Source organism: Bombus vancouverensis, chromosome 15 (assembly GCF_051014615.1).
Source record: "Bombus vancouverensis nearcticus chromosome 15, iyBomVanc1_principal, whole genome shotgun sequence".
Classification (NCBI taxonomy): Eukaryota; Metazoa; Arthropoda; class Insecta; order Hymenoptera; family Apidae; genus Bombus; species Bombus vancouverensis.
The window spans coordinates 36498-62514 of NC_134925.1; the positions used below are offsets into that span (position 1 = coordinate 36498).

At 34.8% G+C, this 26017-nt stretch overlaps 2 protein-coding genes across 6 annotated transcripts; one reads left to right on the forward strand and one right to left on the reverse strand.

Moving 5' to 3' along the window:
• Positions 1–550: 550 nt before the first annotated feature.
• LOC117165398 (katanin p60 ATPase-containing subunit A-like 2) lies at positions 551–21431 on the reverse strand. Of its 5 annotated transcripts, none has more exons than XM_076624615.1 (8): positions 21350–21431; positions 3859–3929; positions 3245–3434; positions 2867–3155; positions 2522–2690; positions 2355–2467; positions 1942–2141; positions 551–1791 (listed from the first exon to the last, which is right to left on the reverse strand). In XM_076624615.1, the coding sequence occupies exons 2-8, from the start codon at positions 3860–3862 to the stop codon at positions 1431–1433; spliced, it is 1326 nt and encodes a 441-aa protein (XP_076480730.1). In that variant the 5' UTR covers positions 3863–3929; positions 21350–21431; the 3' UTR covers positions 551–1430. The 5 variants fall into 5 exon arrangements, with proteins under 5 accessions (XP_076480730.1, XP_076480728.1, XP_076480727.1 ...); XM_076624613.1 differs by lacking the exon at positions 21350–21431 and adding an exon at positions 5702–6036 and having other exon boundaries at positions 2867–3143; XM_076624612.1 differs by lacking the exon at positions 21350–21431 and adding an exon at positions 5702–6036 and having other exon boundaries at positions 2867–3146.
• LOC143303625 (venom serine protease Bi-VSP-like) lies at positions 17306–20314 on the forward strand. The gene is made up of 5 exons (XM_076624619.1): positions 17306–19085; positions 19470–19521; positions 19593–19790; positions 19953–20048; positions 20120–20314. The coding sequence occupies exons 1-4, from the start codon at positions 19065–19067 to the stop codon at positions 20030–20032; spliced, it is 351 nt and encodes a 116-aa protein (XP_076480734.1). The 5' UTR covers positions 17306–19064; the 3' UTR covers positions 20033–20048; positions 20120–20314.
• Positions 21432–26017: the final 4586 nt, after the last annotated feature.

The following is a 26017-nucleotide window of genomic DNA, read 5'->3' on the forward strand; positions in this document are numbered from 1 at the left end:
CAATGGATTATGTTATTTCTTTTGTAGGTTATTATTATGGTTTGAAACAAGCAAGAAACAATCAAGAGAACAGGAAGAACTGTTGATTATATCAATTTTTTCAATAACAATATAACAATAATATAAGATATAATAAAATATAAAACTCATTGTATTTATTTACTTCAATTATTTGAAATAAAGAACAGCTTTATTTTCATATAAGACTTTAAGACTTTTTTAAAAATAATTACTAAGATAAGAAAACATAAAAAACATATTTTTGATAAAATACACTCACATATATATGTCGGGTTATCATTAGGATTTAAGGCGCGTAATGATCCTTCGTTTGAATTAGCCATTGTTTTACGAAACAGAATATATTTACGCGAATAAAAAAGATTTTACGAAATATTATGAATAATGAGTTTAATAAATAATAAGATTAACAAACGATAAGTTTAACTAATAATTAGATTAAAGATTAATAAGTTTAACGAACAATAAGAGGAACGAATAATATGTCTTACGAATAATGAATTTAACGTATAATGAGATTAACGATTGATAGGTTTCACGAATAATGAATTTAATTAACGCTATTAACAATGTTCCGGGGTTCAAACGAATCCACGGTCAACGGGATAACTCTTTACTATGTGTCGAATAATTTTAAACACAAAATACAATTGCTGAGACACTCGGTAAATTGCTCGATGTATCACTTTCCAAGGCGATCACACGAATGAATATCTGATGAAAATCTTTTTCGCTATACGACTGCATTTGTTTGTTATATGCTCGCTGGAAACATCGAGAAGGTTCCAATCGTTGTTGCTAGGCAATTTCTGTCAAAAGTTTGTTGTATACTCTTTGGAAACATCGAGAAAGATTCAAACGCCGTTACTAGGCAGTTTCTGTCTGGAGATTGATTCCTAATACAACGTGTGTCCCATTATATCGACGTCTCTAAAGTACAATTCTATGTGATTTCTAGGGAGAACAATACAACCGATCCACACCTTCGTCAGGCAAAACGTTTATCCCGTGACCGTGGCTACGTTCGGCGACCAGTTGTCACCTCGAACCCACTTTCGCTTTCACAAATATCAAACAATTACAAATGACAATTGCTTAATTACAGTTATGATAAAATCTAGGCTAAAGCATTAGAAGGCTTCCTCAAAATTGCAAAGGGAACGCTCCGGTTTTCCTTTCATCTCCGACATATATAATACAAGGATATAATACAACCGAACATTTTAAACTTAGCCTATAGCGCGTGCGCGCACACACACGCACACACATGACACACATGACACACATGCGCGCACACACATGCGCGCACACACATGCGCGCATACACACATGCACACACATGCGAATGATTTCTCGAACGATAATCCATTTATTTATATTTTTCAATATCTGTCCTTACGATTGCGTATTTATTTGTTCCACGTATCATATTTATCTATTTGCATAACTGTAGGTGACATTTTTTTTAACAATTTTGCTAATATTTCATAACTTTTTAATTCATATTTCAAAGTGGTAACAGGTGTTTCTTTCTTTTCAAGTCTCCTCCATATCGGGCTTATTTCTAGTAGCCACGCTTGCTTACAAAGCAATTTTATATCTGCACAAGAATATCTTTCCGTACATTTTACTATGTGGTTTACAATATCTGTATTTTCTAATAAGTGGTTGCTAAGGTATAATTTGAATATACCAAGTCGAGCAACTTCATTGGGTAATGATACGTATATTTGCTTTTCGAGACGCCTGAGTAAAGCTGCATCAATGCCCCTAATAACATATTTACAATAAATATTATCGTTCTATTATACTAATAATAATGAAGGAATACTTCAAACAACACAATAACATATTTGGAATTTGGAGAAATATTACGATATTTTCTACTTAGAAAACATTGAAATAACGTGATATACGTACCAAGGGGAATTAGTTGTAGCCAGAAGAACTACATTAGAATTCTCATTAGACACTAATCCATCCAATCTAGAAAGAAGTTCTGATCTGAATCTCTTTGCAGGTTCAGACAATATACAGTCTCCTTTATTTGTGGCGATCCAGTCAATCTCGTCGATAAAAATAATTGTAGGCGAATGACTATAGGCAAGTTCAAATAAAACCTGTTCAGTTTAACAAATGTATTATTCATTAAATATTATATTCGAAATTCCTTAAATTCATTGCCTCATCAAGAATATGATATCATTTCGTTTTCCAAACAACTATTCTATTTATATATAAATGACGAAAAATAAAATCAAATCTTTTTATACCTAGAATCTCTCCTTCATAGACAAAGGAACAAAGAAACTTACATAGACAAAGCAACTTACACGTATATACTTCTCGGAATCGCCTCTCCATTTGCTGACCAATGAGCTGGCAGTTATGTTAAAAAAGGTGCAATGGCATTCTGTCGCGACTGCCTTCGCTAACTTCGTTTTCCCTGTTTTGTATATTTATGAACTATACAGAAATGAAAAGAATACGAGTATCTTACCTGTACCAGGTGGGCCGTACAGCAAAATACCTTTCCAGGGGGAAAACGGGCCATCAAAAAAGATATGATACTTAAGGGGATACACAACGGCCTCCTTAACAGCGGTTTTACATTCCTCTAGGCCTATAACGTCATCCCAATGTACATTTAATTTGTTTACTATGATCTCCTGTCAGGATACAAAGATAAAATGGCGTCTTCTCTATATTAAGTAAGTGTTACGTAATTTGATATTTGAAGCGTTACTGAAATCACGTCATCGTCGATATACATTGGACGGTTTATCGACGGGAATTTTATCGTTTAAAAGCTTTACGATACGTATATTAATCGAAAATAACTTACGCATGAGATGTCCTCAGCAATCTTTCGTAATTCCGGATTATCTGAATAAAGCTTTTCAATGCATTTCAATATCTTCGATTGCATGGATTGTTCCATTGGGACGTTAAATAGCTCTTCTGATGAACGTCCATCACTCTCATTGGGGAATATTGACGTCACTGTCATTGCGAGATTAATATGATTCGTATTGTCATCAGTTATCTTCTGCTGTAGATTCGTCTCTTTCACAGGCTCACTTCTCGCTTGTTTACTAACAGATTTGGCTTTTGTCTCAATACTTCTACAAACACTGGATCATATTGTAATACGATACGTTGAATACGATACGTTGAATACGTTGAATACCGTTTAATATCGTTAAATAATTTAAATTCTTACGTTTTGCTTGCATTTGTCACTTCCCTCGTCATTTCCCTTCCAGTTATTTTCTTACACAATATGGGATATTTTTGAAATTTCATCTTGTAATAATTTTCATACTCTGCAACGATAATTTCCAAATCGATGTTGTCGCAAACCCGATGTTCGGGAGATAGACGAGCTTCCCGGAATAATACATCGCTAACGTCTATATACATAAAAAAATGTAGTTTTTAATTAATTATAGTTTTTAACTAATTAAAAATATTTTTCGCAATGACTGAACACTATAAGATAACCATCAAACAACTGTTTTATCTCTAGGTAAGACAGGCAAAAGAATGTATTTACTATATAAATCCTCGAAGATAATTTCTTGTCTTCTGCTTTTTAATTTCCAATTTTTAGATGGATAAGAATAATTTGAATTTATACTTCATATATTTGTTTATAACTAGTTAATCTACATAATCGATTGAGTTATTCTTAACTACTGAATTATCGATGTCGAATTTTCAAATTTGGTTTCGCCTTCTCTTTCCATAATGTCCACTGATTTCTATTTCGATTGGTCACTGACACTATTCAAAAGAATTGGAACTAGGAATATATTTTAATTATAATATACTCACCCATTGTGTTCCAAATAATCGCATACAAGGTATAATATGTTCCGATGACGTTCCGAAATACGACTCTCCTCCTAATATAATTATTTTTTCATTACAATAATATAAGGTTTTTCATGTAATTTTTTGTTACATTTGCGAATTCAACGAGTTACACATGATTTTTCATGAAACACGAACGTTAAAAATATTTGATACAGCCTAATTATAAAAATTGTTAGAAGCAAAAGTCATAGATACTATGTGCGAGTATCGCATGAAACGAACAGCTATTAAGAGAACTGCAGCAATATTACAAATCAAATAACAAAACACACTCGTCTGTGACGTGGAAATTCTAAAATCTAAAATCTAGAATATTCCTTACCTTTTTTCGCAGATTATAAAATATCTTATTCATACTACCTTGCATCGATAAATCACCGTTCATAGTGACACTTTCAAATCGCCTATCGTTTCTCAATGGATACGAGAATTTCCGTTTATTACTTTAAAAACAACCCGTCCATTACGTTTCTCTTAAAAAATTCTTTCAACTCCGTTGAAAACCGAGCATCAAACAAGAGACAAACGATTTGTTGTCATGGAAATGTTTGGTTCACACATAAGCAACGCACAAATATAATGACAGAATAGCTGAGTGTGTGTACTGTATAGTAAGATGGATGCAACATGGAAATAGAAAGAGAACACCATGTATAGATACTTCCTGTCCTTGTTTAATCAGGCATGCACACTAGTGGACACTGACGCTGCTCGTATACCGCTGTTACATATTTCCTGTACAAGTGCGCGTCATTAGACAAGGACGGAACATCCTCTCTCTACTTCTCTACCGCGTTTTTAGTTCGCTCACGCGCTCTGTACTTATATCTATTACATTTCCACCATAAGCAGCGGCCGTGCAGTGACTTACAAAAGTTCCGAACGGTTCCATCCTGGGCGGACGGTTAATTGCGTTCGGTACTTCGAGGCAGGAAGGTGAGTACAGAATCGCTCCTCTTAGTACCCTTATTAGAAGTGTTATCATCGAATATAAGTTTTTTCAATAAATTCTTATCGTTTTACAATCTTTCTAGAATACAATGACGTCAGCAATCGATCATTTTCGCGAATTTATTGTAAATTAATTGGGGGAATATCTGGAGTTCTTTATCGGTTTCGACTGTAAAATCAGCAACTATTCGAATTTTTCATTCATAATTGTGACATTTTCGACTCTTCCGTTGCCAAGACCGTCTTGAGAGATTTTTGGCACGTTCCATCACCCTTGTTAAACGAGTGCACATTGGTGGATATATTGATTTTAAAAACCAATACGTGTACGAGATTTATTATCTCACTGGGACAAAGAAATCCGTTTTATTCGCGAATTTTCCGTGTTTCTTCTTAATTTTCGTGAGTGTCTGGCGCGGAGCATTATTTGAATGAACTTTTCATCGTTCAGATTATATTTCGTTTAAAAAGATTGAAATTGATGTCGAGAAGAAATGAAACAAGGTGCTCGGGCATTCTTTCGTTTCCCGGGGAAAGAGAAATATGAAAAAAACGGTCGTTCTTCCTTCTGCCATTTTCGTCCATTACCAAAATGGTATGACCCAAGTGTCCGGGCCGTGAATCAATCAAGCGAATTTTGAATAATTTTTGAATAATATCCAGTTAATAATTTGTGAAACAAATTAATTTCATTTTATTGTTGGAAACAAATTAGTTGGATTTTTCTTTCTTTAGCAGTTTTTGCCAGAGTTGACCTTTTTTTTTTTTTTTTTTTTTTTCGTGGAGGAAACCTTCATAGGCACCCCGCGCCCCTCCGGGGAGAGGGCGCTGGGTAGTGCCGGATTCTTACCGGCTAAAACCTCCACGGTGGCCTGTCCTGACGCCTGAGTCGAGATGCACCCGGGATCTCTCCCGAATTACTCCGGTTGCCCCCGGGCGTCTATCTCTCCTTCTTTGTCGAAGGGAGGCGTCCTGCTCTTCTTGGACCGCTGGGGGGGAACCACGCCCCCCAGCGCCTCGCTCCTGCTGCGTCATCCTGGGACCCCGTCCCCTGACGCCTCTTCCTGGTTCGACGTGGTCCTGGCAGGCGTGGGGCCCACTAACTTCTCCGAAAATTCTCCGCACCGGATCGGCGCACTGGCAGGTGCCGCGGACACCGCCAGCTGCCATCCGTCTATGAAAGAATATCAGATCCGTCGGGATGCTCACAGGACTCCGTGGGGGCCACCAACTTCTCCAAAATTTCCGCACCGGATCGGCGAACTGGCTAGTGTCGCGGGCACCGGCCTGCCGCCACCCGACTATAAGAAATATCAGATCCATCGGTGTTTTCCCAGGGTAGTCCTGTGTCCTGGGGGCTTCTGCCTGCCTCGTGCTCCTTGGATGGTCCCGGAAAAATGGCTTCGGTGCGCCTCCTTCCTTCTTTCGTCAACGCCTCACGGAGCGGTCACCCATCCTAGACCGCTCCGTGACCGCTGCTGCTTAACTTTCGTGATCGGCCGGGAACGAGTGTTTCCAGCGCGGCTAACGGCGTTGACGTTGCCAGAGTTGACCTGACGTGCTACTTCAGTTTCCATCTTCGCTTCTCGAAACTTCCAACGTCCTTGGTGTTGGAGTCTCCTTGCCCAGGTGAGTACATAGCTTCTAGATACTCGTCGCTGTTCATCCTTACGAGCCTCTCGAGCTTTAGTTGTCAATTGTTATCGTTAAAGGAAGAGAAGCTCGCGACAGATGTTATCGAACAAATCGTTTATTCTCGAAAAGTTCGAACTTGTTCGTTGCGTTTGAATATATATGGACGGACGCCATTTTTCATGACATCATCATGATTTGTCATGTCGTGAGTATAGCTTTTGACTACCATATGTTTGTGATTTATGTGAAATTTGACCACTATACCGTGATAGAATAATATTTCCAATGAATTATAAATATTTTACATTGTGAATTATAAATATTTGTTACAAATTATATCGTACTTGAGATGAAAATGAACCATATATCTGCTTATGGAATATGAGGTAGTAAATCATTCGAAACATAATAACGATTAATTAAGCACATATACAATAACGTTTACGAATGAATATTGCGAATTATTGTATGGCTTTAATGCGGTATTTAATGTTTTGATTGCAGTCTTTGAAATGGTATCATAGGTGTTGATATAATATCGCGCGAAAAAGGAAAGACCAGTGGTTAATATTGCAGGTGCACCAGTGCGTTGCGCTCGTCGAGGGTGGTTTTAACGCTGGTGCCGAGGAAAGGCGCAGAACGTGTTCGATCGACCCGCGAACGTAGCCTGTGCTCATACTGCGACAGAGTTCGTTTCAGTTAGGCTCAGTCGCTGTTTGTCCGTCGACAGCGTATAGTCGCGTCGGCCTACGATTCCTTTTTTCTTGTTGTTTCTTGCGAACTCTCTCGCAACAGCCGTTCTATACGTACGCCGCCAGTATATCGCGTGATCATCGTTCCCGTTGCTTCCCTTACCCTCTCACGTCCTTCGAAGAAGACCTCCCTTTGGTTTTTCCTTGTTTGGAGGGAATTCATCGCTCAGACACATGGACTGCGAAGCACGAGGGTTGATCGAGGCATCAGCGTGATGTACTTTTCAGGTTTCATATTTTCTCTATGAGACTTTCTAAGGAGAATTTGGAAGATATACATTTTTAGGAAATAAAGGTTTTTATGGAGTCATCGATAGGTTAGAATTTAATTAACTCTCTTATAACAGGTATTCCAATTTTTTAATATATAAATTTAGTTTCCTCTATGGTGTTAGAGAACATAATGCGGGCATTTTATGATATAACGAATATATTCGTATATATTTTAGTTTATTCATTCGTCATATTTCCCTAGTAGGCCGGCCTGCAGCTCACATGCAGCACTTAGTAAAAATTTGTTTTGTTAGAGGTTGGCCATTCTTCTTGCTATAAAAATATCGTGAAGTCATATCATATGATAAAGCACCTTCTGAAAGCTAGATGCTCGATAACGAGCCTAATGATTCTCGGTAGTTTGTAATGTCAAGCTTTGAATTGGCGAGATCGCTCTGCTGTCAAACCGCCGTCCAGCGGCGACCACATTCTTTAACCACGTTCAAGGGGTATATCACGCTACAGAAACCATCAAAGGGTTTGCAAGTTAGTTGCCTTTTAGAAGTGGGGCAGTTGGTTGTTACATGTAATCCGTAGTTGCTGGCTGTTCTCCTTAGTCGCCATACATCATAGAGACGACAGTTATAGTCGCCAGTTGTCTTGCTAATGGTTGCTTATTGTCGCTAGTTAGTTCTCGTTATCGTTATGTACTCCATCAATCACGCGAAATTTAACGTATGGGAATTTATTCTTCTTTATTCTTTCTGTAGGGAGATTTTTTAAGACGAGGAAAATATAGAATATTTCAAGACGACGGTAAGGTTTGAATTTAAGTAACTATTTTATGATACAACAAAGTGGAAAAACGATTTAATTTTATAAAGTTTAAGGTAATTTTTTAAAAAACTTCGAATTTAAAAGATTCAAATAGATATCTTAAACGTAATTAAACCCTCCATATCGTAAGAAATTAAATGAAATTGCGCAAGAAAGTTAATACATTTAATGTATTATTTTAAACGTTTATTTAAAAACATTTATTTAAAATTTAAGTGTAGGCGTTGACGCGCGCGCGCCATTCAAAGCATTTGTCAGTTCGTTACATCTGCGGTAAAAGTTGTAACTACGAAGAAGCTTAACATATGGTGCGTCTCAAGACGACAGTAAAAAGTATTAAGAGATTTTTCGAGATTTTTTCTTTTAAGTTTCCAAGTACTTTTTCTATTTAACTTCTTTTTTTTGCATTTTCTCGCAATATTCGATAAATAGAGACGAAATATGACAGTTCTTAGTTCGGGGATTTATTGGTTCGAAAGTTACTTCAAAAGTGTTTCTGGAGTTCGTGCGGTTAATACTTTTAAACTACTGAGTACGACTTATTCCGTATGGCTGGACAAATCGTTGTTGATACTGTAAGCGTAACTGGTCCGGATATTGTCTTGTGGAGATAGAAAAATACACGAAGTATTGATTGAACTACATATTTTTTTAATTCTTTTCTAATTCTTTTAGTTCTTCATATATTGATAATAGAACGATATTCCGCTACTTTGAGCACAATATAGTAATGTTTAAATAAATAATAAAATTTACGCATTTCGTCTTCATGCGTCGATAAGAAAATGCAAAAAAAGTTAAAGAAAGATGATGCGCAGACGAGACGTTTAGTCAGCAATAATATTTAAAACCTCTAAAATATATTGTACACATTTATTTGCAAATAAGCTCAATGAAATTAAACTGTAACTGTGTTTCCAATAATGTCTTCGATGTATTGCTCGCCATTATGTCGGATTAACAACTCTAAGTGATCGACCTTAATCACTAAATGGCGGCCGTGATTCAGTGGTATAGCTTTACATATGACGGACATCGCAGGCGCTTATAAGACGTCTATTGTGAAACGTTTCCAATAGCACCGTTTATGTGATGGTGAAATCTGAATATATATATATATCGCTGAAATATATATCGCTTATCACTTGAGTCTGACACGATCGTTTTTAAATAGAATCACAATTTTTTATTCTTTACAAAATCAGTCTATAAAGATTATGTGCAAATAAAATAGATAAATAGATAAATGGATGTACAAACTTATAAAACAGATATTACAAGTATATCTAAATAAATGATATATTTATAAATTGTAATATTTGATCTAAAGTTTAAATAAATAAAAGAAATACTCGTGACTTACAATAAAAGTATTTTTTTTCAATTTTTAAACAAAGCAAAAGTGGATAACAATTTTTCAAAATGTAAAAATCAACACAATGGTTGGTTTCTTTAATTAATCAATAACGTTTAAAGTTGATTAATGTCCAGAGTGGTTTGTACATTTTGTATTTCGCCGTATTTCAACGTTCGATGTGTAAATAAAACTTGATGCCTGAAATATCGAAAAAATAATTAAATCCGATCGTTCCGTCGAATTTGCAAATTGTATACTCGTGTAAAATCGAGTGCGCTTGTGTATGCTGATACGAAAAGTGGTAGTATATTTTTCTTTTTTCGATTATCGTTATCACTTTTTGTGTGGAAAAATTAATTCCGTGAAATGGAAGTGCAATCAATGCGGCTTATCACGAAATAATAGCACAACGACGGTACATATTGGTATTGACGTCAGCTTCACAAAATTTCTAGAATATCGCGGTCGACTATTTGGGTTAAGAATTCATTTTCAAGGTCCTACAAGCACGAGTATATTATGGATATGAAATTTTCAGTGTACATTTTAATAACCATATTTCATATTGCATGCTGCGGTCCAAGAAAAATCCGCAGTTAATATTCTGCTAATCCCTGCTGCTTTTAAAGACCATAAGTAGTCGTCCGTAAGGTTTAAAAGATTTCGAGTAGATTTGTATTACGTATTTTATCTTCTAATTTTTAAAGAGAGGGTCGTGTTTAATTAATTGAAAATGACGAAACTGTAATGGGACATTATTATCAAATATTAAACGTGGTTCCATTGGGTACTTTTATGGTTTTTGCGAGATATATATGCATTATACGTTGCTATTAGCAACGCGTAGCGATGAACGATGGAGAGCAGTACCTTCGTTATCTCGTCTCGGTTGTGTACATATCAGTAATGCACAGTACTCGTACTAAATATCTTACAAATTCCATACAGATTTTCAGATTAGTTTCGAATAATACCAACACGACCATGATAGTCACAGTACAGTATTAAATAGTGCCACTATGCATAATACACTCTTAAAATGTTTCTACAAATATATTTGTCCGAATATTTTTGTCAGCTACTATATCCTAACCACGATTTATTAAACAATATATAGATTTAAAAAAGAATATATAACGACATTACTTGTTTAGGCTAGATTGGTTTAACTTGTATAGTTTTAATAACTGTGTAAGATCAAACAAGAACTTATCGTTAGTTTGGCGAGATTTGATTACACGAAGCAACATAATTGCTTTGAAACTCAGGACAGAAAACAATGTCAACCGGTAGACGCGTTTGTCTGGTGAACGTGTAACGCGTGAATAATAGATAGCGACAATCACGCGAACGCTAGTTACAGCTGACTTGGCTTACATTGTAGCATTCAAACTAGAGTATACGAGCCGTAAGCGCTATTGAAAGTTCAAAGGCCGACTAGTGAGCTTCATCCTATCTCATTTTTTAATCAGGCGATGGATCGACGAATCGTATTGATTTCGAGGATTATTATAGTTCTGTGGGAATTTTAAAGCGTGGTTTGTTTAATCTTGTCTCGTTAGCTACAGACTCTTTGGCGAGCAGCCTGAAACTTGATCCAGTTTCGAGAAAATGAAAAATTCGTTTCTTCCCTTTGCTTCCCTGTTCTTTCTTTCCTCCTTTTTCCCTTTTTACATCGCGTTAAGACCCGTTAAATAATATTGACTGCCGTGGACGCTGGCTGAGAAGTGCACTTTATAACTAGCTTTAAAATCACCGACGTCGATGAGGACAAAGGTAAGTTAGAGGGTCATTTATCTGAGCTGGTGTTATTCGACCTGAACTCTGCAGCTTTTCAGAGCTTCTTTCGTTTTTCTTTTAAGAGCAGAGATGTTAACTGGTCTTTTGTTATGTGTAAGAAGTATGTACTAAAGCTTATTTAGCACCAATTGGTTGCTCAAAGTCGAGATATACATACCTATATTATATTAATACGTTACAGAAGATTAGGCGTTAGTTAGCTTATGAGAATTTATAGTGTGTCACAGATCACAAAAGCAGAATGACTACTTTTTCATAAACGATATATGTATATGAATTGAAAGTTTAACTATTACGCCACATACTTCTCTCGATAAACGTCGTCGAGTGCATATTGTTAAGGAATATTAGCCATTTGAATTCAATAGTTTCGAAGATACTAATGCTTCTGTGAAGTTTTTGCAGGCTGTTAATTTTTTATTGAGATACTACAAATTTTGAATAACTTCGATTAGAAATAAAAATCACATTACATTGACGCGTAGAATGTAACGTAACGTAGATAATGTAAATATAAATTATATTACAAGGAAATAATACGGGTAAGTAATGTGAAACATTCTGGTTAAAATTGCATCCTTTGAAGGCTAGGACACACGGTACTTACGAAGTAGATTAAGTACCAAATGGGGTACTTAAGAAAATTCATGTTGTCATTGTTTAATAAACATCTTTAGCTAATAGCTTTCTGCAAAAGCTGGTTTAAGTTATGCTAGCTTATTCCTTATTAATTGCAATTATATTGTTCGTATCTCCTAGAGGATTAACAATCCATTTTTATAATGGATAATAAAAGTAAATTCCTATTAGGTTGTCCCAAGTTTCTTTCGTTTTATAAAGAAATGACAGATGCACAACATATTTTGTTTTATGTTATTCTATATTATTTTACATTAAATTGGAAAAGGTGGATCACACGTAATAAAATAATATAAAACGAAAAATGTTGTACATCTATTACTTTCTTATAAAACGAAAGAAACTTTTGGAACAACCTAATATTTCTCTACTACGACGCTTTTACAGTGCTAAAATATTTGATAAAAATGTTAAGAAATTCTAATATTGATTTAAGCGTATCGATTTATCTGCTCTTCATATTTAATCAAACAGAAATTGTTAATTATGATTTCCACTTAAAAGCGGATTGCATATTATGAGGATAAATTATCAAATTCATCTCTAATATAGACATTAGAGAATCATTCATAGCCGCAATCCTGTTTACCGCTAACATTCCTGGTACTCAATAATTCATTAGGTGACTGCTTTAGCCGCACAGAATACACCTACAAATAATTAATCGCGATTAATATTCCATCGACTTTTGAAAATCCCTCATGTGATCTATTTCATGCGATGAGAATACGTATAAATTGAGATTGCGATCGACCATCCTCAGTCGGATAAATCGAGTGATTCAAATTATAACACAAAAAAAAGTTAATACTAGTTACATTATCTTTTTCAATTTTTATGTATTATTTGGCGGAAGAAACTTTGGTAATTGGTAAGTAAAGTTCACCTCCTTAATGTTAATGATTTTAATATGTTATTAAGCTCAAAGTTCTATGGAATTTTCTATATATATATACATATACATAACTGTGTGCGTATATGTATAATATACGTATAACAACCAAAGTTCAGCTCTCAAGTGTACGCAAAACTTTTATGTTCATTTTACGCTATACCAGTATGTTTCATGAATTTGTTTGCTAACAGTATCGAAACAAATAACAAGCAGAGGACGAGCTATTCATGAATTGTTTTGCCAGCGTGTACGCTCCCAATATTTTCTATTTGAGAAAACATACTTCTTGCTATTGCAACTACAAATATTTTTACAGTCGACGCTTTTGCCGTGAATCATTGGCTAACATGTAAAATCTAGAAAAAACATGGTTTATTGTGATGGAAATGTGGAAAACCGCAAAACCGATATAGAAGGGAAAATAAAGGAAAGGAAGGTAGATAAGTAGAAGCTTGGGGCCAAGTTTAATTCACTGAAACCGAGCTGCTTGTATTATCACAAAACAAAATTGCCAGTACGTCATTTCCGTACTCTCGTCCTCGCGAAAATGATTTCGCTTGTTAAGGAAAAAGGAAGAGACAGGGAAGAGAGGAAAACGCAGTCGGAGAGCGCTTTTAAAAAGCTGGCGAACCGTGTGTTACCACAACGAGACACGCGATGCTACTTGTCGCTTTAAATTGTGCCGCAACTCGTTTTTGAGATCTTTGCCAGGGGCGCGTTAAAACATGCTGAAAATATATTTCTGGCTTTTCTGGGGTTTAACTGAAATATGACAAATAACGTTGTAAAACATATGTACTTATGACTTACAGAGTAATTGAGTGTACAAAATATATAGTATACAAAATAGCCAGCGATTTAGGGCTTTAAAAGTTCAAAAGAAAAGAAAAGAAAAGAAGAAAGATAATATGTTGTGGCAGTCTAAGTCGATCTAAGAAAATAGATAAAGGGAGGGAGGGGCAAAGCTAGTTAATCTGGAAAGAATCCAAGCGTCAATTTCAAGCATTTACAGAGAATCAAGCGGGCTGGTTAAAGTCGTGAGTTGAGCAATTATCCCGCGTTAGGTTCAATCAGGTTAGTCCCACGCGAAATTGATCCAACCATGGGAAAACGAGTGTATTCTGATTTCTGTCGCAGATACTTCTGGCTAGTACAGTACCTACACGGTGGTTGTTGAAATAGCCGCTTCTCATCTATTTTCCGCAGCGCGGACATCATCCTTTGATCCCTTACGACTAACGAAGTTTTCGAAGATGTACGGCAGTTTGAGATTCTACTTGAAAATGATCATGATTGCGGTCTGTGTGCCGTCTGCTCTTCTTTTTGTCCTTCCGTTAAAGACTGGTAGGTTGATACTGATTAATTATGCGATCGAAACCATATATAATGGCTACAAAAATGCCGCTAATATAATATTCCTTCTTTCTTGTATCTGTCTGCCTCTCAGGTCGTTTTACTAATTACAATAAGTAATTTCGACTTCTTTGCGCTCTCTTTTAACGCATTCGAGACCGAAAGAAATTCATATCAGTCAGTAGGCAAGGGTATAATATACATGTTTTATATATAACTTATGTAGTAATGTATATATCATGTCGAAATTACTTATTGTAATTAGTAAAACGACCTGAGAGGCAGGCAGATACAAGAAAGAAGGAATATTATATTAGCGGCATTTTTGTAGCCATTATATAGGGTTTCGATCGCATAATTAATCAGTATCAACTTACCAGTCTTTAACGGAAGGACAAAAAGAAGAGCAGACGGCACACAGACCGCAATCATGATCATTTTCAAGTAGAATCTCAAACTGCCGTACATCTTCGAAAACTTCGTTAGTCGTAAGGGATCAAAGGATGATGTCCGCGCTGCGGAAAATAGATGAGAAGCGGCTATTTCAACAACCACCGTGTAGGTACTGCACTAGCCAGAAGTATCTGCGACAGAAATCAGAATACACTCGTTTTCGCATGGTTAGATCAATTTCGCGTGGGACTAACCTGATTGAACCTAACGCGGGATAATTGCTCAACTCACGACTTTAACCAGCCCGCTTGATTCTCTGTAAATGCTTGAAATTGACGCTTGGATTCTTTCCAGATTAACTAGCTTTGCCCCTCCCTCCCTTTATCTATTTTCTTAGATCGACTTAGACTGCCACAACATATTATCTTTCTTCTTTTCTTTTCTTTTCTTTTCTTTTGATCTTTTAAAGCCCTAAATCGCTGGCTATTTTGTATACTATATATTTTGTACACTCAATTACTCTGTAAGTCATAAGTACATATGTTTTACAACGTTATTTATCGTACTTCAGTTAAACCCCAGAAAAGCCAGAAATATATTTTCAGCATATTTTAACGCGCCCCTGGCAAAGATCTCAAAAACGAGTTGCGGCACAATTTAAAGCGACAAATAGCATCGCGGGTCTCGTTGTGGTAACACACGGTTCGCCAGTTTTTTTTTTTTTTTTTTTTTTGATATCGGTGACTGCCATATTCTCTTGAGTTTCCAAATCGTAAAGAATCTTTCCCCAGGGATGGGTCAACTGTGTATGTCCCCATGCGATGTAACTTGCTTAAGGAACACGAGCCGGTGATATGCAGGCAACGTATAATTGATTATCATTCGCTCTGAAACGCTGAAGTAATGACCAGTGCAGTGGTCCAGTGGTCATATTGAATGCCGCTGGATATATCAGCATTTGGCTACCTAACCCAGAGAAGCAGGAAATATGAAGCCACCGAATACCAATTAACTTCGTAGTTGCACGGTTCACATTCCATCATTTCTGAATATGCGAGGACAGTCCTCTTATTGTGCTTTTAATTCTTTTATTTGTTTCATTTTCAGCAAATATACTGGTTTTTTAAATTAAGCTTCTTTTTATACAGAGTTACAGATTATATTAATTTTATATAGAATATATTTAAGAAAGATATTTAATTTTTTGCTAGTTAAGTATTGATCGATTAAGTTACTGTACCTTTGTTCCGATAAATGCGTGCCATTTCCTCGAATCTAATATCATAGCAAATGCCAATACCTTTTTTGCAGCCCTTCACATCGAACGTCGTTAGGGAGTTACCAGGACTGAGTGAATCACTCTCTCGAAAAGTAATCTTATTAGGAATGTCGATGTCGAATAGATGTACCTAATAACATAAAAATGTAGTCGCTAATTCTATTGCTGCAACTTTTGTAATTTAATATCAAAGTTACCAACTCCTAAACTTTAATTATTTTTTATTTAATAACTGACAGCGTTTTTATCACTTTCTTTTATTAAAAAATCTTAACATTTAATAATGTTTAAAAAGGAGAAAAAATAAGTATTTTCGTATGTGAAAAATTTATATTATACATTACAACAAAAATGGGCGTTTCCCGTATCATAACGTATTTTATAAACCGTAAATTATTGAATTGGTTATAGTATACGTATGTACATATGTATATTCCTAAATTATTCCTAGATAGAGTCACTTTCTTCACCCCAATATTTTCAAATTCAAAGCCATAAAGGAATATATTACTTACCTTTTGGTGTCTTGCTATCAAAGTTCCATCGGGACCCCAAATAGTACAGGTATTGTACAATTTATCGCCCTCTATTTCAGGCATCGTACCACCAACTACATAGATGTTGTTTTCTTTAGCTGCGTTCGATGAAGCAACGCTCGTTTCACCATCAGGAATACTCTCGGCGTATTTTGGAAAGTACTCTGCATTGCGATATTTCAATTAATGAAAAATAACTGTCTTTTGTTCCAACCATAAATTAAATTGAAATGTTTGTCAGTTTTTTATTTTCTAAATTATTAAAATAACTAAGTTTTATATTTCGACTTAATTAAATAAGCAATTACTTAGCTAATAGTATATATAATAAATTGTTTCTACAGGTTCAAAATGAAAAATGAATATTTAGAAATATTTAATTACGACAATGCTATTTGTGTTAGCATCAGTGGCTTGTTACTCAACGACTTTGCTAGTACTTTTTGAAACATAAAGTTAGTTTTCAATTAACACTTATACTAGAGGCGGAATTATAAATGCAAAATAATTGATAATACTAATTTATAAGTACCTAATTATTAGTATCTTAAAAAATATATTTATACAAAAATCACGATAATCATGAAAATGGGGAAGTCCTATATTCTCGAATCAATTCACAATTTATTTTGTATATTAATTAGATTCCGCGCTCATCAGTACGTACTCACTGGCGACATCGAGAAAATGTATCGGCAATTCCTCGTACGACCAGAGGATCGGAAATATCAAAGGATATTATGGCGCAGCGCGAGTGGAGAAACAGAAACATATGAGCTTAACACCGTAATACTCTTATCATAGAAATAGAAGCAGTCCTCAATTCCCGCCCGCTAACTCCTATCTCCACCGATCCAAATGATCTCCTAGCCCTCACTCCCGGACATTTCCTCATTGGCGATTCATTAATGTGCTTACGTGATCGAGATTTCAGAGACATTCCATCGAACCGACTCTCCAAATGGCAGCATATCCAACAGCTTAAACAACATTTTTGGAACCGCTGGCATAAGGAGTATTTGAACGAGCTAACCAACCGCAATAAATGGAGCAAGGGTGGACACAGCATCCAAAAGGGCACAATCGTCATCCTCAGAGAGGACAACGTTCCCTCCATGCATTGGCCTCTGGGTCGAGTTATCAAGGTTCATCCAGGCGCCGATGGTGTCATCCGGACAGCTACAGTTCAGACGGCAAAGAGCATTTTGGATCGGGGCGTCAAAAGGCTTGTCCCACTGCCAATTCAACCCGATCTCGAGAAACCCGAACAACTAGCCACCGAGACGAAATAAGATGGGAACTTCAAACACACCTCGCTAGTTTGATCGGTACCCTCTCAACGGGGGGAGAATGTTACGCCATGCGGCTTACCATAGGTCATATTCTTAACTATCGATCGCGGCACTATAATGTCGCAGACGGATCGTCGCGTCTGCCCGGCAAACAAACATTGTAGTGGCAAGCGCATGGTTCATTAAGCAGGGCGACTTCCAGAAACGTCGACTCGTGGCCCGTATTTTACCTCGCGTAAAAGAATGTGGCGTGATCCGAACGTATTGGGGGTCGCCTTCCAGAAAAAACGAAAAAAATCGAAAGGCGTTCAGAACTTTTCGAGAAGTCGAACCGTCAACACATGTGGTATGTCGCGCATTACTTATCAACCAAAACGCAGTTACATTTTTTTTGTTCCATTTATATCTTTCTAGTTAATAAGTTGTTGAAATAAACATTAATTTATTTGTGTTAATTCTGTGGAATTTCATTGAACTACCCTTATTATCATAATCGAAATAAGGGGATCGATCAATTCGTGGCGTCGATTATTTAATCGTAACGGGAACTTACAACTCTCGTTGACGTGCTATCCCGCGATCGCGTCTCTCCGCGAACGGTCGAAACAAAATGATTCACTAAAAACTGTCCTGAATTCCTAAGAATTTATTTACCGCAAAACTGACAAAGTGTTTATTTAAAAAATGAGGTTGAAGGTAGTCCTTTTCTTTCATTTCATTCATTTTCATTTTCTTTCTTAAGTATGGCTAACACAATATCTAATCAATTAAAATTTTATATTTTCACGTGAGTTTCTTTAGATAATTATTATCAACATGATGACTAACTCTTACGGATTAATACGTGTCTGTAGGGCAATCCGGTGGACTTGATCGGCTTTTTACTTCGAAAGTTGAGTAATCGGTGTCGCTTTCTTACGCATCTTTGAACTGTATAAATGTTTTAAAATTGTTTAATCCAGAATGTACCACACCGGACAATCAAGAAGGCAGGTGCCTTGACTACAGAAAATGTAAACCTCTGCAAGAAATATGGCAGATACAGTACCGTACAGCCACCGATTTTTATAGACGATCAGTGTGCAGATACCAGGGCAATGTTACGATCGTTTGCTGTCCGGACGATCCAAACAAAGAGAAGAGAGAAATTTTAATAAAAACTGTGTATAAGTATAAGGCTTGGCGACCACCATACTGTGGTTTTAGCAACGTCTCTCATACCAGGCTGGTCGATGGTAAACCAGCTGAACTTGGTACGTTTTATGTCTTTCTTTCCGATTAATAATAAGCCATTTACTGCAAAGAATGAACTTTAAAGGCATTAAACAGCACATCAATGTACATTTCAATTAGACTAAATAATAATGCTATGATTTTATCGGTAGTAACTTTACTTATTAACTTGAATTATTTCTTTCTTTTACTTCATGTTAGGAAGAGTATCTTTTTGCTTGAAATAAAAAATTGATATAGGAGTAATAATATGGATAGAGATCAAAAACTGTTAGGGCAGAAATTACACGTTTGAACTTTATAGTTCAGTATAGTTCAAATAGAAATTATATAGAATTATTTAATAATTTGTATTCCACTGGAATAAAAATTTAATTTCTGTCTTTATCAAATCTCTATTTCAGAGTACTTGTACGTATGTACTTATCGTCTGCAGTATGATCGAATATCGAATAGGTAATAATCGTTGTTACTCGTTATGTGAGAAAAAATTATGTATATTAACAACTATGATTATTGCATTTTAGGCGCTTGGCCATGGATCGCTGCATTAGGTTTTCGTAATCCCCGAAACCCAGACAAACCACTATGGAAGTGCGGAGGTTCCCTGATATCGGCTAGGCATGTTTTGACCGCAGCACATTGTGCACATATGGATGGAATAGAAAACATACACAATCATAATATTGCCATTCTTAGATTGGTGGAGGAGGTGCCATTTTCAAGTAAGTCCTCAAATATATATATATGCTATTGAGTATTACTGAAGTATCATATCCTGAAATTTCTTACTGTACACATATATTGTGTCATAAAGCGTGTACAATTCTTTCTCATACTTTTGGTCATTCGTTTCCTGCATTTTCATTTATTTTTTTATTTTTCAGGGTACGTATATCCCATTTGTACGAAAGAGCCCCTACGAAAGAGCAACTTCGTCGGCTATAACCCCTTTGTTGCTGGATGAAGAGCGTTAAGATATAGTAAGTGATATCAATTTTATAATAAAATTAAACAGTTCCAGTCTTAAATATCTTTCTTATTTTCTTCGTAGGACGACCACGACGTAATGCATTAATGGAAGTACAAATGCCAGTGATTAAGAACGCCGAATGCAAAATAGCTTATTCCAAATTTCCTAATGCACCTGATATCACTGATGGTATAATATGCGCCGAACATGCTCAGGGTGGAGATTCTTGTACGGTAATTAAGTTACAGAGTTACTACAAACTATACGGTATCTGAAGACACGTCAATTCGAATTAACATCAAATCGACGTCTTAAGCATTAGAAATAATAGATAAACACAATTCCATAGTTTTTCCCACTTCTCACACCTCATTATGGTATTTAATCTAATTTCCTTCCAATCTTAGTTTTGCTCAAAATACATATAACATGTACATTATAAATTGGAGTATTTCAATACACAAATCAATAGAAGATTATTACTGTATATAAGTATAATTTCAATACAATTCGATCGATATATTTCAGTATCTTTGATTAAAAATTTAACGATCCTTTCAGGCTGACCGCGGCGGACCACTGCTGATACAACATGAATTAACCTTGTATTTAATAGGTATTGTGTCTTATGCTTATAAGTGCGGCACAGCTGGGTATCCCAGCGTTTACACTAGGGTCACATCGTACCTTGACTTCATTCTCCAAGCGATGCAGTAATATGATATTACTGTTCCATAAATATCATTGTGTAAAAAACGTAAAGTTGGATTTTCTTATTGTGGAGATAAGAAACAGCTCAAATTTACATTGTTTTGTACGTTACAAATTATAGGCTTAAAATGTACGAAATGTAACTTTGAAACGACACTAATTTTCTACGCACGATAAACCTTCACGACTTAGGTATGTAAAGATGATAAACGTATATTAATTCTATTAATTTGGTAATAATAAACCAACTTTCTGAGAAGTTCTGTAAATTTCGTTTCTGTTGTATCAAGAGAATAATGGAATATTCCACTTAGATCGTATACTTCTTGTATGTACATACAAAATTTTCCGGCTAATCTAAAACACTTCATAAGATAGAGTGCTTCTGGAGATTCAGACACAGAGAGTGCATAAAATACAAGATAAGTCTCGTGTCTTTCAAAATTATTTTTTATTCGCTAAAAACGTCCTGTGTACTCATGCAATCACATGCAACCTCGAAACTTCACTTATTTTTTATCACTTTCCAATTCAATACACTGTTTCTGCATTTTTGGCTATATGTAAGAGAAATTTCCATTCAGCCAAGGGTGTACTTACAGATTATAGATTCCTATACGACTCTCGGTAAAAATTTATCCGCACTCCAGATAGTTAAAACTTCTGTCCACCGTATTGATCCATCTGCACTCTTCGTATGACGTCAATATCTGTTCATTGCTGCTGCGTAGGTTTCATTGTGTTACGTCAATTCGTTTGTGACCGTTGCGCGAGTAATGGCGCTTTGCAATGGTGATTTGCAGGAAAACAGTGCAGGATGCTGTGATTCGTTTCTTGTGGTCGAAGGTTATGATTGATGCCTATATTTATCAAAGATTTAATGCACATTATGGAGAAAGTGTTTTGTCACGAAGTGTGTTTGAATGGGCACAAAAGTTCAAAGAAGATCGCACAAGTGTTATGAAAAAACAGCTGGACGCCCGTCCACATCCACGATGACAACATTGAACGTGCTCATGAACTTATGCTCTATGGAATAGACGAGTGACGCTGGATAATGTGGCAAATCATTTGCAAATCAGCCACGGCTCTGCTTATGCAATAGCGCACGACAGATTTGGGTTTTAAAAAGTTTGTGCGAGATGGATGCCGAAAAAGCTGATGAAAAGGTGAAGACGACGATGCATTCGTGGTTCGCAGCTCAGCCCAAAACATTTTTTAATGAGAAAATACGAAGGTCCTTCAGCAAATGGACAAAGTGTATACAGAAATTGAGTGATTATGTCAAAAAATGATGTATGTCTTTTTTGACAATTGCTTAAAATAAATTCTACACCGACAGAGCGGGTAACTTTCTACTCACCCTCGTAAGACACTTAAATTTCCAATCTATTATGATGAATAAAAGAGCTTATACTATTAAATCTAATTGTATTTTGTTGCATGAGAGTACACGTGTATGTGATGTACATTACCTTTATATCCCCTTGAACGCTTCAATATTGCGCATATATACTATATTTTGTACAGCTTCTATAAAATTTTGTATGTTTGTTTAGGCTGTTAATCTAGAGGCTGGAGTACAAGGAAGTGGCACAATGATGTGGGCTGATGACATTTATAATTATCAAGGAATCACCCCTACATTCGCTCAGGTATATATCGTTGACTATAATGTATTTAACATATATGATTGTTAGAATATTAATAATTAATTTTTAATTCTATCAGAATTTTAATGAAACTGTCCCTTGGGAAGGAGGAACTGATACCTTGATATCACGGTTTGTACATCCTATATGTACGACAAATTTTAGAACATTATATAACGAAGAACCAGATCGTCGTGACCATGTGATGTGAATAAAAGGACTTGAATTTGATGATATTTTTATAATGTTAGATAACATAACTAAGTATCTTCACAGTAAGATAGGATGACATGGTTTACATGATCTTAATGTTGTTCACTTGAGTGATGATATTATAAGGAAAAGTGTAATATCACAGGTAGGATGATTCATAATTTAGAACTACTAACTCATGTATGTATTAAAAATTAAAGAAATATATTAAATTTTATAGGATATTTATGTTTAGTAACCAGTAATTCAGAGATTGGTATTCATGGTTACTATAACGAGGCTGTAGAAACGCACCCTTTCTTCTTTGCAAATGGTCCTGTATTTATGTCTAAGCCGAAACTGGAACCTCTGAATAATTTAGATTTATTCTTGTCATTTTCTAAAATACTTATCTACAGTATACCGTAAGGAATGATACCGTATCACACCTAATCAAGTGCCTTAAGAAACATCAACAGGATATCACAGTAATCCCTTATCGACTGATATGTAAGTAAAAGTTACGTGTCATTGTTATACACAGTTATGTGTTAGTGTTATACACAGTTATTTGTCATTTTCTATTAATTCAGTTGTAGCCACTACAATATCTATGACACTGGTAGTAATTATAAGAACAATAATGATGTTCTATAAGAGGAAATGATGATTAGGAACAAAAACTTACAGGTAAGTCAAAGTATATGTTATTTGCCATTTGAAAAGAAAGTTACTAACTTAGAATTTTTTGATAAATAATAATTGTGCAAAATATATTGGATTTCAAATTTGTCAAAAATTGAAATTTAAGAAGCATTGTAATAATATAACATTAATATTTTGATTTTTCAGGAGATATCATGCGGTGGATGGATAATATGAAAAAATATTAAGCAGTATATGAATTTTCATATTGCGTAGAGATAACAAAATGAATTTTAAAAAATGTCGACATGGTAATAAGAAATAGCATCATGACAAAGAATATATAACCACAGTTTCATTTTTTATAAATAAAAATTTGTTGTTCCAGATTTTGAAATATAGTGAAACGTTTAATTGGTATCTTAATATCTTTAAATAATTATTATTTTAGAATCAATTGTAATTGTATCATACGTACTTTTGAATTCGTGCAAGAACATATGTAATTTTGAAGTAGTTATTATTAGGAAATTGTTAGACGCGAACAGTATGCGAAATGTTAGTATGCAGTGTAATAATTATCAATCAAAACACAAGAATTAAATTCTTGAGGAAAAAATTTCCGGAATTTCTTATTTACACGATTATAAAGAAATCCATAATAAAAAGGAGCTGCTTTCTAATACTTCTCTTCCTTGTAATGCCTACGTTAATAATAACGAGGTTCGACTTTTTGTTTTTAGAGGGATACTGGAAAATTTGAAAGTACAGTACCATTGGGAAGAAAATCACGATATTGAAAACGATATTTGCAAGTAAATTTCCAAAAAATCTGTTTTCAAATTTTCGCTTTCTATTTCATATTAAAAGAAAGGGAGGGCTGCCTTCTTTTTCTGCAAGACAAAACAAACATTCTGAATCTCGTATCAATGAATGATGTCAATAAGTTATTTTTCTTTTCAGATTGAACAATATTCCAGATTTATTCATAATTTCATACTACGCGAAGAATAGACTTTCATAGGTATATAAAGGAAATATTAAGTATAGGAAAACTCTTTTTCGTTGTAGGTGACATATGCTTCACGGTTGAACACGTGTATTTTTGAACACATATAAATGAAAAAGTACTCTTATGGAGAAAAAGAATTGATACCTTCGATTGACATTAGATAATGTATATAAACTTATGAACAATCACTATCAGTTTGTATTTTAGGTGTACACGCAGATTTGTTGGAGTTCTTATAAAATGTACATCCTGTACGAACGTTTTATTCTTCCAAATTTTACGATACTATGTCTCATATAATAACTATATGGATTAAACGTAATATAAATGATCCGAAAATAGACTCGAACGACATTAATTGTCTTTCTATTTATACCAATATCGAAAATACAAGTAAAGTTGGAGCAATAGTATGCAAGAATGGACTATTTATTATTTTAAACCAAATCATAGCATATTCAGAATGCACAGTATTATCATGAAATGTAAATGAATCAGTTGTAAACGAACGATTTTACTGTAAAATCATTGCCTCCTTTTTTTCATCTGAAATATAGCAGCAATGAGTACATTCTTTTAATATGTAATAAAATGAGATATCTTTATAAAGTTACATATGTCATCACTGGTAACTGTTATCTCGTATGACACCAAATATACCGTTAGTATGGAATGATATTTTTATGAAGATATACTTTAATGATAGATTTTATGAATGAAACGTTATATAAGAAAAATTATCTCTTGTTATTCTATGAAGTGTAGTAGCTAATGAAGATTAATTTTACGAAGTATTAGAGCAAAAGAGAATTAAAAAATTAAAAACATCTAAATAAGATTGTTCGTGTGGCTTAATTATCTCAATTCTGGTACACCACTTGTTACATTCTAACTAATTAGCGCTAAACAATAACTTGCAAATATTAAAGATATTAACACCTAAAGGTTTTCAGGAAATTTTATAATATTTGATTATTGTATATCTAGTCATTGATTGATAAAATTTCTTGTATAAGCATAGATCGAGGTTGACGTCATACGCAGATTGCATTACAGGTATCGTTTTAATTTATTTTATGGCTAGAATCATTTGAATATTATACGAATAATTATTTCCATTCGAACGATTAATAAATCACGTACCTATAAAAGATATATTATGAAAAAGACGTGACGAAACAAAAAAATATTGGAAATTCCGTTGTCATTAGATCAATTATTTTTGCAATGATTTTTATTTCCATGTAATTACATATGAAATGGGTAATTCATTAACATCTCCTCGAATCGAATATAATTCGTTACACTTCACAACGATTCAAATAATGGACGGGAAATATATAATAACTTTCCTGTCCTTGCGTTAAAATAGTACTGTACAAATCAGATGATACAGGAAATACCCAAAAAACCCAATTACATCCACATTGCATGACAGCACACTTGCAATGGATTTTTGTGATTTCAATGTCACAGACAATGACACAGCTAATCAGAACACGTTCGAGGCTATAGACATTGAAATTACCGCGTGTTTAATACGTTTAAAGCATAAATCTAAATTTCACGCGATTATTTCTTTGTACATTGTGAAACTCTTAAATTATCTTAATCGAATAAATAATCCTAATGTAATAAAACATCTTGAAATAGACCTAGATATCTGAAACAGAAACTCGAAGGATAAGAAATCCTAAAAGGTACTAATCCTAAAATAACAAACTCCTAAATAATAAACAAGTGATAAAACCTGTTATAAATAATAAA

Excerpts from the sequence above, each read along its gene's own strand:
- LOC117165398 (XM_076624611.1), bottom strand. The coding sequence starts at position 6,021 with ATGGCAGCTGGCGGTGTCCGCGGCACCTGCCAGTGCGCCGATCCGGTG. Across the intron at positions 3,156-3,244 it reads GTGACAAATGCAAGCAAAAC|TGTTTGTAGAAGTATTGAGA; the intron begins GTAAGAATTTAA and ends AATATGATCCAG. Across the intron at positions 2,142-2,354 it reads ATTCCGAGAAGTATATACGT|GTTTTATTTGAACTTGCCTA; the intron begins GTAAGTTGCTTT and ends TAAACTGAACAG.
- LOC143303625 (XM_076624619.1), top strand. The coding sequence starts at position 19,065 with ATGGTAAACCAGCTGAACTTG. Across the intron at positions 19,086-19,469 it reads TGGTAAACCAGCTGAACTTG|AGTACTTGTACGTATGTACT; the intron begins GTACGTTTTATG and ends TCTCTATTTCAG. Across the intron at positions 19,791-19,952 it reads GGAGGAGGTGCCATTTTCAA|GGTACGTATATCCCATTTGT; the intron begins GTAAGTCCTCAA and ends TTTATTTTTCAG.